Source organism: Petaurus breviceps, unplaced genomic scaffold, assembly GCF_028583685.1.
Source record: "Petaurus breviceps papuanus isolate PSGF00001 unplaced genomic scaffold, PetGlider_PUasm1.0 140, whole genome shotgun sequence".
NCBI classification, from domain to species: Eukaryota; Metazoa; Chordata; class Mammalia; order Diprotodontia; family Petauridae; genus Petaurus; species Petaurus breviceps.
In genome coordinates this window covers 47,625,357-47,643,057 of record NW_027185698.1, presented here as the reverse complement: position 1 = coordinate 47,643,057, position 17,701 = coordinate 47,625,357, and the positions used below count along the sequence as shown (strand labels likewise).

Genomic DNA, 17,701 nt, shown 5'->3' with positions numbered 1-17,701 from the left:
TCTGGAGATGCAAAAAAAAAACAGGGCAAAAGATAGCCCTTGTCCTCAAGGAACTTACTTTTGGGGGAAACAACATTAAAACAACTATATACAAACAAAATATATGCAGGATAAATTGGAGATGATCTGAGAGGAAGACAGAAGCATTGAGAGAGATCAGGAAAGGCTTCTTGAAGAACTTTGGCTGATCCTTGGAGGAAGCTGGGGAAACCAGGAGGTAGAGAAGATGTCAATTGGTCTAATTGTTAGCAACTTTTTCTTCCATTCAAATTAATCTGCCACTACGACGTCCCCTAATTCTCCTAGGTTTGCCCTCCCAGGCCACAGAAAAGCAAGTCCATATACGATTGTAGCTCTAGACCACAAAGGTCATTGAATCCAATCTCCTTATTTTACAAATGAGGAAATTGGGGCTTAAGTTTTGAAGGGATTTACCCAGCTCACATAGGAAGTAGGTATCAAAAGCAGGATTTGATCCCAGGTCTTTGAACTCCAAAGGCAGGGTTCTCTTCTCACTAAGAAGATGCAAGCCAAACCCCTTTCCTGCATGGCAGCCCTTCAGAGCCTTAAAGATAGGGATCGTATGATGGAGACCTGGAAGGGAAAGTGCTAGGAAAAGGATGAAGTTCGGTAGGAAGGATTATTCATGTCTTATTGATGCTTTTGCCTTTCCACTCAACTGTTACTACCCCAGACTCCCTGGGGAACCATCCCTTGTAACAAGGAAAGGTGAAACAAAAGCAGCCATCCTCTCCCCTTGCTTCACCAATAGCAGCTTTGACAACATTCTGCACATGCAGCCTGCCTGCCCGCTCTCATACTGATGGGGGAGGAAGCTGCCTTTCGTCACCTGATGTAGGAAGGTAGAGGTCATGGCACTAAGGTTGGGATTAGTTTACTTTTCAATTTTAAAATACCAATGCCAGGAGACAAGTCAGGTTGGGAATAGTCAAGTGGGTCAAATAAGAATGTGGGCCAGGAAAGATCATCTGAACCCAGGAGGTTGGGAGAAAAACTTAAGACTCTTTTAAAGAAGTTAGCAGAATTACTTCCAGATACCCCCGTAACTCAAGCTAACAAAGCGACTTTGGTCAGGTCTGTTCTCTTCCCTGTGTCTTAGTTTCTTCCCCTGGAATTTGAGGGAGTTGGACTAGATGGTCTCTTAAGATCTCTTCTCTGCTCTGACGTTCCATGTTCTAAGGCCCCTCCCAGCCCCTACATTCCAAGTTCTTTGTTCCAAGATCTTTCCTAGCTCTGACATTCTTTGTTTTTCAGTGTTTCAGGATAGAGGATCTCCAGGGATATTTAATAAATATTTAAAATTTACTTTGATAGTCATTCAATTTTCACATGCAAACAGATGGTGATTAACTAGATTCGCTCGCTCTCAGAAGCTGGGGGATGACACACCAGCACTCTCCAGGGAAAACGGTTGTGAAGTTAGCATAGGATTTGGAGGCGTTGTAGAATCACTGAGAATCACTGGGGGTGGCAGCGTGTGGGCTGACATGTTCATCATCCGTTCCTCTCTGTGAAGCCTGAGCTGACAGTAGCCTTGACATCCCTCGTGGTCTCTTTTACAGAGAAGTACGGGTTAAACCATGTCTCCAGATGGAATTTTGAAACGTGGAATGAGCCGGATCATCACGACTTTGACAATGTGTCCATGACCATCCAAGGTATGCAAGCATTTTTTCAGATGGCAGAGGAATGACTGGAAGACAATGAGCACAGTGCTTGCTCTAGGCACAAGATAGGGACCTTCTGTGCAAATGCATTGACTTTAATTATAAATATTCTCAGTACAGGAGACCTGGGTTCTATTCCCAGCTCTGTGACACTGGGCAAGCCCTTTGCCTTCTCTGGACTCAGTTTCCACCTCTATAAAATGAGAAGACTAGAATAGATAGGATAGTCTCTAACTCTGGTTCTTTGACTCTGTGGGGATGCTCAGCTCTTTGCTAGACTTTGTGAGGGAGCTGACATAATGACTTAGAAAGGCTTTTTACATGCATTGTATTATTACATTCCCACAATACCCCATGGAGGTCTTCAGGCTTATTATCCCCATTTTGCAGGAGGGCAAGTTGAGGCAGTTAGGTGGCACCATGGATAAAGTGCCTCAGACACATACTAGCTGTGTGACTCTGGGAAAGTCACTGAACTTCTGTTTGCCTCAGTTTCCTCATCTGTAAAATGAACTGGAGAAGGAAATGGCAAACCACTCCAGTATCTCTGCCAAGAAAAACCCAAGTGGGGTCACAAAGAGTCAGACACGACTGGACAACAACAGGCTGAGGTTCAGGGGTTAAGTGACTTGCCCAGAGTCACACAGTTTAGCAGCTCAGCTGAGGAGTCTGATGACTCCAAATCCAGCATTCTTTTACCGTAATTCTCTGCCTTTGGTATCTGCTGGTGAGGATGGGGGTGGAGGGGTAGGGACATGGGGGGAGATACAAGACACACAGCTATGAAATGATAATGAGAGAAAAGCACAGAGCAGTGGATGATTGGGAGCTAGAGAGTGTGCTGCAGACCATAAGGTCTATGGGAGGGCCGAGAAGGAAGAGATCAGTGTGGAATGGAGAAGCCTGGGGAGGCTTCATGGACAGGGGGTAAGGATAATAATTTACCCACAACAACGTGTATAGACCAAAATGTTATCAGTCAGTGTTTACTGAGGACAGTGTTGAAATGATTGAATAAGTCAATGGATTAATGAATAAGTGAATAAATTAATGGTTGAATGAATGAGTTAATAAAAGAGTAAATGGGTAGTGAATGAGGCAAGTGAGTGAGTAAATAAATGAACAGTAACTGAATAAATTGGGCAGCTACGTGGCTCAGTGGATAGAGTGCTGGGCCTGAAATCAGGAAGACAAACCTTCCTGAGTTCAAATCTGGCCTCATATACTTACTAGCTGTGTGACCCTGACAGATCACTTAATCCTGTTTGTCTCCGTTTCCTCATCTGTAAAATGAACTGGAAAAACAAATGGTAAACTGCTCCACTATCTTTGCCAAGTAACCCCCAAATGGGGTCATCCTGAGTCAGACACCACTGAAAATGACTGAATAGCAGCAGTAAATGAATGAATAGATAAGTGAAAAACTGCAGTTTTGGGATGTAGGCTTCCTGAACTATTATGATGCCTGCTCAGAAGGCCTGAGGAGAGCCCACGTGGGGCTGAAGTTTGGAGGTCCAGGTGACTCCTTTCATCCGTTCCCTAAGTCCCCCATTTGCTGGAACCTACTCAGTCACTGCTACAATGGGACAAACTTTTTCACGGGTGAGAAAGGTGTGCGCCTGGATTATATCTCCTTACACAGAAAGGTAAGTGGGTCCCAGATGGATTCCTCAGGGTTCTGAACTGGGGACCTAAAGAAACCATGAGATTTCTATCAGCCTTTTACACCTTAGTATGAATTAGATCCTTGCCCTCCATTGTGCCTTTGTTTACACAGTAATAAACTGTCCACCCTCACACATCTTCATCTTTTAAAATTACTCCCTTCAAGGCCCAGCTCAGGTAAGATACCCCTTCAATGAAGTCATTTCAGATCTCCCCAGCTTAAAATGACTTCATATCAAATTAATCATAACACTTTGCCTAAATGTCTCCTTTGGTCTTATTATGTAGATTTTATATTTTTGCTGTTGTTGTGGTGGGATGGTGAGCAAGGCTGTTACTCCCTCTAACCCCAAGTCTTGTATGGGTAGGGCTACTACTTGAACAAGTCAAGAAGTATTTATTAATCTTCTGCTATGTAGCAGACACTGTGCTAGGTGCTGGGGATTCAAAAGAAGGTAACAAAAAGTTCCTACCCTCCAGGAGCTTACACTCTGATGGCTACTTCTGAGCTACTCTGTACAATCTTACTTTGGAGGAATGGTTTTCCTTTCTAACAAGCCAGAAGAAAACAATAGGAAGGGAAGTGACCAAACCTCGACCTCTCTCAAAGCCAGCTCCCCAGCTCATCACAGCTTACACCACACACACACACACACACACACACACACACACACACACACACACACGACTTATTTGACCAAGTTTTTCCCTCTGCACTTAGAAGTTGTTTATACACACATATGTATAGATACACACATATGTATAGACACACACATACACACTACAGATGACCCATTTGTTCACTCTGAGTCCTCAGGAAGAACTGACCTGGGAAGTATACCAAGTTGTGAAATTTGCTTCTTTCCCTCCCTGGGCATTCCCCCATCATCTCTCTCTGCCAGTGATCCACACAGGTTAACAATGCAATGGTCAACCACATTGATCACACATGAAAACAGAAGAGAAAAGAAGAGAAGAAGCAGGAACTAAAGAAACTAAAGCTAAAGAAACTCTCAGGAAACAGGATCTAAGAAGGCAGAAAAAGAAGATGAAGGGAGTGAGCATTTATTAAGCTCCCATGATGTGCCAGGCTCTTGCTTTTCCCACTATTACCTCATTTAAGAGAATGGAAGGGAAAGAGAGGAGTGGGGGGGAGGGGGGCAATACCATCTTTGGTCTCAGCAGCCTGAAATGGTGCAGCTCCATGTTTCCTGTTCATGGTTTAATTGCACAACTCCCATCCTAGAATCTGGCTCTAAGACTTTTCTGACTGTCAGGCTTCCTTAGAGTTCCCATGGGTACTTCCCTTGGTTCCCAGCTCATTGAGCTGGCCGCCCCTTCACACCTGCCAATGTGTTGGCACTCTCTAGCCTAAGTGATGTTTCCCCACAGCTTACCTTAGGATGGGAGGGGCTGACTTGTCTCAGTCTGGGCCAGATCCGCCAGCAGGTAGGGATAATTCCCACAGAATCAGGTGGAATCACCAGGTGATTTCTCTCTCTGGTTTAGCAGGAGTACATATCTCCTTGGCAATCCAAAGTCTTTCTTCTCTCATAGACTGTAAGTTCCTTGAAGGCAGAAATGGCCACTGGGCACAACTCCTTGAACAGAGGATCTGGTGAAGTGAATGAGGGGGATGAGGAGTGACCAACCCCCTGGTTAATGCCCCTGTGGTCTGATAGCCTAACCTGGGATTCTTGCAGGGTGGGGGCAGCTCTATCTACATCCTGGAGCAGGAAAAGGAAGTTGCCCAGCAGATCCAGAGCCTTTTCCCCAATTTCACCAGTGTCCCCATTTATAACGATGAGGCTGACCCTCTAGTGGGCTGGTCCCAGCCCCAGATCTGGAGAGCAGATGTGACCTATGCAGCGATGGCTGTGAAGGTAAGTTCCCCTCTGCCTTCCAGGCTCTGTCTTTGTTGAACCAAGATACTTCTCTGAAGCATTTCAAGGATGTACATCCTTGTTCACTACAATGTGGCCAGCACTGGTTGCTGCAAAATCCAGGGGAAAAGCACAAAGAAGGTGGGAGGGATAGGAAAATAAGCAGAGTTGGGGGAGAGGGAAGAGGAGGGAAAAAAAAGGAATCAAGAATTTATTAAGCATCTACCACATTCCAGGCACTGTGCTAAGTGTTTTACAAACACCCAATTTGACCCTCACAATCCTGGGAAGTAGGTGCTGTTATGATCTCTATTTCACAGCTGAGGAAACCGAGGCAGGCAGTAGTGAAATGATTTGGGACACAATTAGCAAGTGTCTGAGGCCAGATTTGAACTTCTCTTCTTGACTCCAAGCCCAGCACTCTAACCACTGGACCACTTGGCTGCTCCTAGGTTGAAGGGGAGAGACAGGGAGAGGGGAGAGAAGAGGAAAAGTAGAGAGACAGAGAGAAGAGAATGGGGAGCGAGATAGAGCAAAGAGAGACAGAGAAGTGAGGCTGGCAAAGGGGCGATAGAGAAAGAAAGAAACTGGAAAAGGCTCTGGCCTGAGTCAGGAGAACTAGGATCTGTCATGCTTCTGACACTAGCTAATGTGTCAGACCTTAGGGAAGTTTTTTTCCCCTCTCTCTGAGCCTCAGTTTCCCCCACTTTTAAAATGAAGGGATTAGATTAAGAGCTCTCTGAAGTCTTTTCCAGCTCAGATTCTTTGTGATTCTCTGGGGCTTGAGAAGGGGGATAGAATCACCTACTTGTGGGGGTACCCAGTGCCGGGGGGGGGGAGTTCCATCTGTTCCAGGCTACCCCTCCTTCTAGGTCATAGCCCAGCATCAGACTCTGCTGTCAGAGACCAACAATACCCTGAACTATTCCCTGCTGAGCAATGATAATGCCTTCCTGAGTTACCACCCACACCACTTTACCCAGAGGACACTGACTGCCCGCTTCCAGATGAATAACACAAAGCCACCCCATGTGCACCTAGTCCGAAAGCCAGTGCTCACTGCCATGGGGCTGCTGGCCCTGCTGGGTAAGGTCCATTGAACTCTGTAGATCCTGGGCAGGAGGCTCCCCAGCCCTGGCCTCTGCTCTCTCCTGTCTGCTTCCCTCTAGTGTCCCTCTGCCTTTCAGCTAACCTCACTCCTTTCTCCCTCTCTCCAACATTATCTCCCCTTCAGGCTTTTCTTTTTCTTGGTCTTTTCCCCTTCTCTCATCCCCCCCTCTCATATCTGCCTCTTCCTCAACTCTGATTCTCTCCCCCTCTGTCTCTTTGTCTTTCCTTTGTCTCTCCTGCTCTTTGTCTTTCCTCTTTCTCCCCTTTCTTTCCCTTTCTGTCTCCCTCTCTCCTTATCATTTTCTGTCTTTTTCCTTCCTCCCATCTTCCTCACTTCTCTGCCTCTCGATTCTCTCTCCTTTTCCTCTCTGCCTTTGTTTGTTTTTCTTCCTCTTTGTCTCTGTTTCTGTCTAACACATACATTCTTTATTTCTCTTTCCCCACACTCTGTTCCCCCTCCATATTTTTTGTTTTTCCTTGTCCCTCTCTTTCCCTCTTTATCTCTGGTGGGGACTGAATATACTCTCCCTGACGTAGGAGTAGGGGGTGAAAGAGGATCCAGCACAAGGACCATGCTTAGCCTAAAGGAATGATATTCTGAAGTTGAAAGGAATGATGGAGGAATGGCTTTCCTGGGACCCCTCCCTTCACACCCCATTGATAGATAGGTAGCCTCTCCCATGCATTGAAGCAGGAACCAAGCCAGTCCCTTAACACACAGGTGTTGGTCTGGTCTCCTGTATTTACAGGTGAAAACCAGCTGTGGACAGAGGCTCACTGTGATGGGCTATTGGTGGACAGCAATCACACAATGGGAGTACTAGCCACCTCCCATGGGCCTGAGGAGCCATCTTCACCAGACAGCTGGCAGGTCACAGTGCTGGTATATGCCAGTGATGACAATCGGACATCTGCCAACCTCAGTACCATCACCATCTGGCTCAACAATGTCCCACCAGCGACAGGTGAGAGCCTGGGACCAGAAGGGACTTGGTGAGCTTCAAACCCCACTTTTATCCTTCACTCTCTTCCTGTTCAAGAAACTTCTATGGGTCCCCATAGCATATAGAATAAAATCAGGGTACCTTTGTTTGACACCTAAGTAAGCATTGTGGTGTATTAGACAGATCCTGGGCTAGGTTCCAGTCCCAGTGGTGACATTTCTTTGTCATGTGACACTGGGCAAACCATTTGCCATCTTTGGGCTTCAGGTTCTTTAAATGGGGATAATCCTTTTACTGCCTACTTTACAGGTCTGTGGTACAAAAACACTTTGTAAAATGTAAAGAACTATGGACATGAGAACAATGCCTAGGATTATTTTAGGCCCTCCTAACTTCAGTCCTATAGCTTTATGGGAGTTCTGTCTCCAGTTCTAGTCTATGAACCTGTAACTCCACCCCACCCCACCCTGACCACTATATGAACCTTCTCCTCCAGCTCAACCAGCCTCATCACTGCTTCTTACATAAACCTATTGTCTTCTTTAACTCCTACCATCCTTCAAGGCCTTCTCCAAGTCCCACCAATTTGAGGAAATCTGCCTCTCATTGCTTCATCCCCGAGTGAGCTCTCTCTCTCTCACTCTCATCTGTCTCTCTTCTCTCCCCCTCTTTCCTCTCTGTCTCTCCCTCTCTTCCCTCTCCCCTCCCCTCCTTCGATCTTTCTCCCCACTCCACCACCCTACCCCACCCCAGACTGCCCACAGCAATTTGAGGTATAGAAGCATTTTATCGTCTGGTTGTTTCAGTCATGTCTGATTCTCCATGACCTCACTTGAGGTTTTCTCGGCAAAGATACTGGAATGGTCTGCCATTCCTCCTCTAGCTCATTTTACATATGAAGAAATGGAGGCACACAGGGTTAAATGACTTGCCCAGGGTCACACAGCTAATAAGTGTCTGAGGTCATATTTGAATTCAGGAAGATGAGTCTTTCTGACTTCAGGACCAGAACTCTATTCACCTTCCTCTCAGAAGGCATCTACTCCTACCCAAACCTGGAGCAAGACTCTCAACATCTTTCCTAATGGGAGGACATCCACACAGCCATCTGAAAGCTCATTGATGTGAGGCCATCTCTGGAGGCACCTCTTTTACTTGTGGAATGCTTGAATTGTGGGAAGATTTCTCCTTACCATCAACTGGGATCTGCCTTTTTGCATCTTCTGTCCCACTGCCTTGGCCCTCTGAGGCCACACAGAGCTAGTCTGAGCTCTCTTCCCCATTCAGATACTCAAAAGCAGGGACCATGCCCTCACTAGAATTCTTAGAACCCCCTTGGCCTCAGCCATTCCCCTTCCTTCCCTACTGTGTTTCCAGTCTCCAACTGCGACTCACCTTCTCCCCAACTCAGCCTCTCCTCTTATTGAATCATCTGGGATACATTTCTCTGCCTCTCTCCAGACCTTGTCTACATGACCTACTATATGGACAATAATCTCACCAGCCCTTACCTTGAGTGGAAGAAACTTGGCTCACCTGTCTTCCCCACCATAAAGCAGTTTCAGCAGATGAGAGAGACTGAGGTATAGGAGAGAGATTGGGTGGGTGGGTGGGGAGCATGGAGGAAACAGGACTGGATGCTGAGAAGGGATGATGAAGCAGCATGGGAATAAGGAATGGCAAAAGAGAGAAGGGGCCAGAACCATATTGGGAAAGACATGGCAAAGGTTCGTGGGTGAGGGATGGCAGGAAGGACATGAGGCATTCAGGGATAAAGTGAGGGATGTGAAGGTCCAAGAGAGAAGTGGTACCAGAATGACCCTAGGTCTGGGGGGATATGGTCAGAGAGATGAAGGATTTACACTTGTCCTTACTCAGTGAAATGAGCCATAGAATTAGAGCCAAGAGATATGGATTCTAGTCTCCTTTCTTTGGGTCTCAGTTTCCTCCTCTATAAAATGAAAGGAGGAGTTGCATGTTTTCTAAGGATCCTCCCATCTCTGACATCCACAATCCTGTTTCATGCTTCGAAGTAGTTGAAAATGCCATCCAGTTCTGTGTGAGGGCACTGTTTAATTCCTATAACCAGCTCCTGATGTTCTGTTGTATCTCTGTAGGATGCTGTAGCCACAGGCCCATTTCCATTTCCTGAAAATGGCCAGTTGATGCTAAAGCAGGAGCTTCCAATACCTTCAATCCTTCTCCTTCATGTGTGTTCGAGGCCACACCTGCCACCAAACCAGGTATATCACTGGGGTTCCCTGCCCAAAGACAAAGGCACAATGTCCTACCTAAGACCTCTTCTAGGCAACCATTACTGTCTGGTCATAGCCCACTCTATACAGCAAATCTAAGAGTTTGAGGATCTGGATTCAAGTTCCAGTTCAGCTACCAGAAATTGAAATGAACAGGAAACTCTCTTAAAATCCCAACCACCTCAGAAAAGGGAGCCTGTTAAACCCCTAAGAATTTGGGGGGGGGTCCTAGGGAACAGTGCAGAAAAAGGCCCCATGGTGAGAACACAAGTGGGAAAAAATAAGGGAAGGATAAAGGAGGAAGCAGACCTTTCTGGAACAGAGGGCCCTTTTTAGTAGTGAAGTCTAAAGAGGGGGCAGGTTTAAGGAGAAATGAGAAAGCTTTTATTTTATACATGTTTATATTGATATCCTAATGGGATATCCATATGGAGATGTCCAGCAGACAACTCAAGCTAAGGGCCTGGAGTTCTGGCAAGAGATGGGGCTAGAAATGGAGATTTGGGCATCATCTGAATACAGATGATCATTGATCATCTCCATCATTGATGAAGGGAGATAAGGCTAAGAAAGAGTTAATAAGAGGGCCTGGGATGAAGGCTTGGAAAAACCCATATATCAAGGCCAAAAAATGGGTGATGGACCAGTGAGATAGACTGACAAGGAACCATCAACACATAGGAAGGAAAAAAAGAAGAAAGCAACATCATGGAAGCCAAAGAGAGTGTATCTAAGAGAGAAGGGGGAGGTAGACAGTGTTGAAAACAGAGAAAATGTGAAGAAGCATGAGGGTTGAGAAAACAGCAATGGGCTAAGCAATTGGGGTCATGGAAGTCCTTGAAAGAATGGTTTCAGTTGAAAGGTGGGATCAGAAGGCAGATTTCAAAGGGTTGAAGAGAGTGGGTAATGATGAGGAAGGAGACATAATAACTTAGAAGTTGGCCATGAAATGCGAACAAATATAATGTGATAGCTTGAAAAGATAGTAGGCTCAAGTAAGATTTATTTTTTAAAATTTTATTATTAATTTATTTTTAGCATATCAGAGTAGCCAAGTTCAAGTAAGGTTTTAAGAAAAGGCAACATCTAGGCTTTTATGTCAGCAACAGGAAGGCATCTACCCTCTAGGCCAGGAGATCTAGTCTCTTGACTCTTCAAACTCCAAATGCAGTGCTATCTCCAGAGGAGAGGGGACTTATTGGTGGTAAACTGGCTTCATTCACACTAACAAGGGTTTCTCTCTCACCTTACTCCTGGATAGGTGAATGGCGTCCGAATCTTACCTCTCACAAGAGGGCAGATCACTGTGCTCTGGGATGATAGCTGTGTGAGCTCAAAGTATGTATATGTGGTCATATGGGGCCCCTTAGGAATGTGGGATCTCAGAGCTGGGAGGGACCCTGACAGTCTTGGAGTTCAAACACCTTAATTTTACTGATGAGGAAATTAAATCTGAGTGTCACTGACTTACTGTGATGCTATAGACACACTCTTTAATTGAGGCTGAGGGGGATAGCTCAAAGAGAATATTCTCTGGGAGGATGCATGTACTGATTTCTATTTTTATCTTTTGTCATGGAATCATAGAATGTCAGAGGTAGGAGGGACCTTAGAGATCACATCTTTCAATTTTCTTTTTTTTTCTTACAAAGGAGGAAACTGAGGCACAGAGAGGGGAAGGGGCTTGGCCAAGGTCACACAACTTGTTAGTAGAAAAGCCAAGAGTATTACCTCCACTGCTGTTTCTGTAGCAAATTTGTGGTTCACAAAGTGATTTCCTCACAACAACCCTGTGAAAGTGAGGAGTCTCAACCAGTACCTCTTATCCCTATTTATTAGATGAATAAACTGAGGCTTAGAAGCAAGAATACGTCAGGGTCACATAACCAAAAAGTGTTGAGATAGATCCAGTCAGGGGTGTGCTGAAACCAGCTCAAACCAATACCTGATTGTTAAATTTTCAGCGTAGGCATTTATACGTTGGAGATTGGCAAATGCTGCAAACATGCCTTGATTTATTGTTTTGTTGATTATCTAGATTTAGGAAAGAAAGAAAATAATTAATAATTGATGCAAATCAAATTTAAAAGTATGTTGTGCTTCATTTTTTTTTCAGAGAGCCAGTTGCTAAAACATTTACCATCACACCCCTGACCCAAACTCCTATCTCTTGGCTTCTGATCTAGGACTCTTTCATTTAGAGGCAGGAGAGAGATTTGGATTTGAAGCCAGAGAGATGTAGATTCAAGTCCCATTTCTGACACTCAGTAGAGTGCCAAGTCATGGGACTATTCAATAGACTGACTGGGTGAGTATATTTCAGACTTTAGTCTTACTTCTGGAAGGCTCATAGAATCACAGAGCTGAAAGGTAACTTAGACACTACACTGGTTGGCTTATGATGGGGAATCAGAGCCCCAGGGAAGAAAAGTGGCAGATATTAAGTATCAAGAACTGTGAGCCCCGCCTCCATCTATCCTCATACACTGTTTCTCTGTATGCCCACAATGAATCACCATCGGCATTTCCTCCCCCAGCTTCCCTTCAGTTCTCCAGTTCAGTAAGTTAACTTCCCCCTGGTCCCTACAATCCAACAGAATTGGCCAGCCTCCATCCTGAGCTCCCTCTGGCCCAAAAGCCCCAGGAACCATTTTTCTCCTTCTTATACTGGCTCAGAGACCAAAAGTGAGTCCTTGGATTGCCAAACCCAAGACACCTTCCATTATACGACACTGCCCCCTTCTGTCCTATGGAAAGGTCAGTCACTGGAGCAACATTTAATAATTTTGAAAGGGGAGGGAAGTTGACCTGGGGAGAGGATTCATATTGGAAGTGAAAACTAAGCTGAGCCTTGACTGAAGCTGCAAAAGGTGAATCAGACACGAGGAAGGTGGAGTTTTTCAGGGCGTCACGTATATAGGGAAATTCAGGTAGGGCAGTCTGACTGGAATGAGAGTATGTGAGGAGAAGTAATGAGAAATTAGACTGAAGAGGGAGGTTGCAACCAGATTTCGCTGGGCTTTAGATGCTCACTGTAGAGTCTGTCTCAGAGTGAGGGGATTGGGAGAGCGCTCAAGCCAACCAGTCTCTAAGGTAACTTTCAGCTCTGTGATTCTATGAATCTTCCAGATTCTATGAACATTCCAGAAGTAAGTCTAAAGTCTGAAATATACTCACCCAGTCAGTCTATTGAACAGTCCTTTGACTTGGCACTCTACTGAGTGTCAGAATTGGGACTTGACTCTACATCTCTTTGGCTTCAATTGGCTCTCCGCCCTAGTCCATGAAACTATGGACTGGATCTTCATTCTGACGCTTGTCTTAGTCCTATCCTTGATACACTATCAGGGGTGGGGAACTTGTGACCTCAAGGCAACCTAATCCTGACCCTAATCTTGACCCAAACCCCAAAGAAGCAAAGACAAATTGTAGAGAAATGAATTTGGGCTCTATGATACTTCCTTGCTCAGGAGACTTCTGTGGCTCCCTATTACCTCTAGGATCAAATATAACATCATCATCTTGGCATGTGAATTTCTTTGTAGTCTGACTTGAGCCTGTCTTTCCAGATTTTTATCTATACATTCTTCCCTTTCATGCACATCTCGTTCCAATCATATTGACTGACGTGTTTTTGTCTCCTGTATATGACGTTCCATCTCTCACCTTCACGTCTTTGCCCATGCCTGGGATTTGTGTTCTCCTTGACGTTCCTAGTTGTTAATATTCATCCCTCCCCCCCCAATTATATTGTATTTCTTTATCTTTTTAAATGTTATATTCCCCCCAGACTATGATAAGCTCTTTGAGGACAGATTCTATTTTTGGTTTGTATTCGTATCTCATAGTTGAGAGTAGGTACTTTTAAAATGTCTATTGAATTAGGTTGACGAATGGGAAAACTTTCTGACAATTAGAGATGTTCAAAAGTAGAGTGGGCTGAAGAGAGAAGATGTCCCCTTTGCTGGAAGTGTTTAAGAAGAGACTGAATGTCTGCTTTTCAGGATCCATTCTTGTCCCAAGATGGGATTCTTGGTCAGGTATATGATGTACTCTGGGGCAGTTAGATGGCCCAGTGGATAGAGTGTGGGGCCTAAAGTCAGAAAGATTCATCTTCCAGAGTTCAAATCTAGCTGCAGACACTTACTAACTGTGTGACCCTTGACAAGTCACTTAACCCTGTTTGCCTCAATTTCCTCATCTATAAAATGAGCTGGAGAAAGAAATGGCAAACCATTCCAGTTATTTTTTTACAAGAAAACCTGAAATGGCATCATAAAGAGTTGGACATAACTGAAAAACTACTGAACAAATGGGATGTACTAAATGGTCTTAGGTGTTTTCCAACTTTGAGACTCTAAGCCTGATTCAAACTGGGGGGTCTTGAGGCCCATAGCTGTTCTCCCTCTGTTCCCCCATAGGTGTCTGAGGACATATGAGGTTGAATTCTCCCAACATGGACATATTTACAGAGGGATCAACAGAAAGGAGTCGACTTTCAGCCTTTTAGTCTTTGCTCCAGGTAAGGCTCCAAGGCCCTGGGATGCTTGCTTCCCTTCTCCTCACAGCATCCCCAGCCTAACCTTGTTATCTCTTCCCAGGCTATTCCTTTTGGCCTCCCCTCTTTTCTCCCAAGACTTTCCACCCCCATCCCTAGCCTCTCTTTCCTTGAGATTTTCACAATCATAGCATCCAAACTCCTTTCATCCCTATACAGACGATGCCAAGGTCACAGGCTTCTACCGGCTCCGTGCTGTGGATTACTGGGGCCGCCCAGGCCCATTCTCCATCCCCGTTTACTACAAAGAGGCAGCTGCATGAGGTGGGCAATGATCCAGGGAAACAACCCTGGAGACCTAGCCTCCACAGGCTAGGGATTCTGGGGTTGATGCTCCTTGAGGGGAGATACTTGTGGTGCCCAGTATTTGAATTGGACCTAACGTCAGAGGAGCCAGGCTAGAGTCCTAGCTTTCATACTTTACAGGTATGTGCCCTTTGGCATATCTCCTTGGGCCTCCGTTTCCTCATGTGTAAAGTAGCAATAATATTTGCACGATTGACCTCATGGAGTAATTTTGAGGAAAGGGTTTTGTCAGTCTCACAGTTAATATTCTATCAGCCATCAGGTAGGGAAGCTCTTGGGGCCAGGTCCGTGATGATAGTCCCTCCACACAGCCGGAGCAGCACAGTAGTACCAGACTTGGCCTCCCTGCTCTTTTCTTCCTTGTTGGTCTTGGAAAACTGATTCTGAAATGCTCCTCCCTCCTCTCTTCTCTGTGGTTGGGGTACCTTGTACACAGGCTATGCTGGTTGGCTTTGTTATAAAGGGAGATTTAATAAGGGGGGCATTTTTAGGGGAAATGACTGATATAAACGTAAAAGAGAACACTATAACTTTGAAAACTTGTTTTTAAAAGCAGGGTTGTGTGAGCAGACACAGGAGAGGTAAGAAGTAGTCAGAGGAGAAAACAAGAGAACATGTGGTCATCCATGGTGTCCAAATCCCAGGAATCGTGGCTGGACTCTGATGATTTCAGAGCCTAGGCAAGGGATTTCAGTATTCTTCAACCTGGAGTCAGCTGGATGACACAGTAGATAGAACATCGACCCTGGAGTCAGGAGGACCTCAGTTCAAATCTGGCCTCAGATACTTTCTAGCTGTGTGACCCTGGGCAAATCACTTAACCCCAATTACCTCTTTTTAAAAAAAGTATTCTTCAACCTCCCCCTCCAAATATTCCCAAGAAGATTTCTAGACTAGAGGGCAGGCAGCACCATAACCTAAACATTTACAATGAGAATGGTGTTCTTGAAATTACCATGTCCTTTGGGAATTAAAGGATTAAAGGGGAATTAGATTGTCATTCCTCTGGAGGTATGGGAGATTGCACTCATTTTGTGTGAGTATAGAGAATGCTTTTACTAACAGATTCTCATCATCATTATTTATATTGTTTCATGTCTTGATTAAATGCTTTTACTATTGGATTTATGTCTTTTGAATGGTCTGGCAATAGAGAATAGATGGTTGGGGGCTCAGGTTGTGAGGGGCATGACTGAGTACCCCAATTAGCCAAATAATCTCTGCAATAGCAAGGGATGCTATGATTGCATATTATATAGTATGTTCATGTTTTATCCCACTACTAAGACTGTGACCTCCATGAGGTCAGCGACCATGTCCCATCTAAACTTTATTATATTCTTGCTAAATTTAAATTGACTTGCCCACAGAGTGGGTAGGTTGGTCATGGCCTTTCAAATCGGAAAATATTGTGCCCTTATTTTATAGATAAGAAAACTAAAGCTTCCAGAGGTTAAATGACTTGGCCATGACCATGTCTTCTGATTTTCAGTCCAAGGCTCTTTCTCCTCCATCATGCTGATAAAACAATGATGATAAAAATAACCAGCTCTGACTGCCTCAGCCATTATTGCTTCAGATTGTTTTCCTGGTCTGTTTCCTGGTCTTATTAAAGTGTGTGTGTGTGTGTGTGGGAGGGGCAGATGCATCATTTGGGGACTGGGGCACAGAGCCCTATTGTTCTGAAGTGTGTCCTTTGCTATCCCTGGAGAAGTCCCTTTTTAAATATCTGAACCAATTTGATGATTCCCCAATTGCTCTGTTTCCATACTGTTGGGAAGACTAAAATAGAATGGAGTGTACCTAGTCTCTTATTTGGAAGGGAAAAATTGGGGGGATAGTGGGACAGAAGGAGGTAGTGGCGAGTGCCCTGGGCTCAGAAGACCTTAGTTCTACCTCTAACACTAACTTGCTGTGCAATTGGGAGTAAGTCCTTTTTTTTCTCTCTGATCCTTAGTTTCACCAACTCTGAAATGGGGGGAGGTGTTAGACTAAGTGATCTCTAAGGGTCTCTCACCTCTGACCCTGAGTATCTCTCTGTGTGCCCATGCTGACGGGATAAGGTAGAATGTCTGATGGAAGCACCAGGAAAAATGCCCTTACTTTGTAAATGAAGGTACATAGAGGGAAATGCCTAAGACACTAGGATTTGAACCTCATAGGAGTGACTGAGCAATGGGCATGAGAAGGCAGTCATTGCTACCAGCCACTCTAGGGAGGGTATCAGCCTCTAACCTACCCTGAGGCTTCCTGCAGGCAACAGAGAACAGCAGAGAGGGCCTGAACCTTTGGAGTAGTCTAGTTCCCTAGACTGGGTCTTCTGCTGGTAACAGAAACCAGATGCGATGACCGTTTGGCAGAGCCATTAAGGCATTCTGGGTGGTTTTCCTTTTGTCTGTTACTCTGATACCCTTGTGCTGTGAGTCTGTTATTCTAATGTCACACTTGTGCTGTGAATTACCCAAGGTGTCCTATGCAGAGAACACTTGAAGCCCTGGGCAGAATGAGGATGTCCCAAGGTCAGTGACAGTTGAACCTTAATGGCCCCTTTGGGACCCATTCCTGTTTTCTTGGGTGTGCCTGGGTCAGAGCTCAAAAGACCTTCATGGAGAATAGGGGAGAGAAACACCTACTTCAGAGAGTAGAGGGCTTATAATGGTGGGAAATGTCCTTGCTGGGATGAGGATGGCAGGCCCAGGGCTGAGAGGTTGGCATTGGAGGAGAGAGAACCCATGAAAGGAGAAGGTCTTTTGTGGACAGAGTGTGTGTGTATATGTATGTGTGTGTGTTCACACACACATAACATCAAAGGAGTAACTGAGTTTATTTCTTCTTCCACTGCCCTGGCCTCTGTTCTTTCCCAGCCAGGTGAACTGGGGAGGGAGGAGTGAAGGACAAAAGCCTGAGGGCCAAGAAGCCGGCTCTCTCCATAAAACCTCCTTCTCCCTACTCATCTCCCAGGAAGCCAGATGCCGGCCTGCATTTGTGTGGGTGTTTAGCCCCATCTCTGCCTTTTCAAAAATCGTTATGCTGTTTCTACACACATTCATGACTCCAGGGGTAAACAGGAAAATGGAAATTTAATGTGCTTAGAGACCCCAGCACCAGGTATCTCTGGCGGCGACCAAGCTGCAGTGCAGTCCTCAGCAAGCTCCTGTGGGAGGAAGGGGGAGGGAGGGGCAGAGGGAAAGAGGGAGAGAGAGAGGAGGGAGCGAGGGAGGGAAGGAGGGAGAGAGAGAGGGAGGGAAAGAGAGAGAGAGAGAGAGAGAGAGAGAGAGAGAGAGAGAGAGAG

The 17,701-nt window shown here is 45.3% G+C and overlaps 1 protein-coding gene across 3 annotated transcripts in view; it reads left to right on the top strand.

Annotated features, from left to right (window-relative positions):
* IDUA (alpha-L-iduronidase) overlaps nt 1-15,533 on the top strand; it is a 71,771-nt gene extending 56,238 nt beyond the window's left edge. For 2 of the 3 annotated variants that reach the window (XM_069071663.1, XM_069071681.1), the window contains 11 exons: nt 1,584-1,679; nt 3,132-3,334; nt 5,057-5,236; nt 6,109-6,322; nt 7,096-7,311; nt 8,752-8,873; nt 9,408-9,533; nt 10,807-10,883; nt 13,967-14,067; nt 14,263-14,367; nt 14,966-15,533. In XM_069071663.1, the coding sequence (XP_068927764.1) occupies nt 1,584-1,679; nt 3,132-3,334; nt 5,057-5,236; nt 6,109-6,322; nt 7,096-7,311; nt 8,752-8,873; nt 9,408-9,533; nt 10,807-10,883; nt 13,967-14,067; nt 14,263-14,366 (1,439 nt within the window). In that variant the 3' untranslated portion in view covers nt 14,367; nt 14,966-15,533. Of the gene's footprint in view, nt 1-1,583; nt 1,680-3,131; nt 3,335-5,056; nt 5,237-6,108; nt 6,323-7,095; nt 7,312-8,751; nt 8,874-9,407; nt 9,534-10,806; nt 10,884-13,966; nt 14,068-14,262; nt 14,368-14,962 lie in introns of all 3 variants that reach the window. The other variant, XM_069071671.1, reaches the window with a different exon arrangement.
* Nucleotides 15,534-17,701: the final 2,168 nt, after the last annotated feature.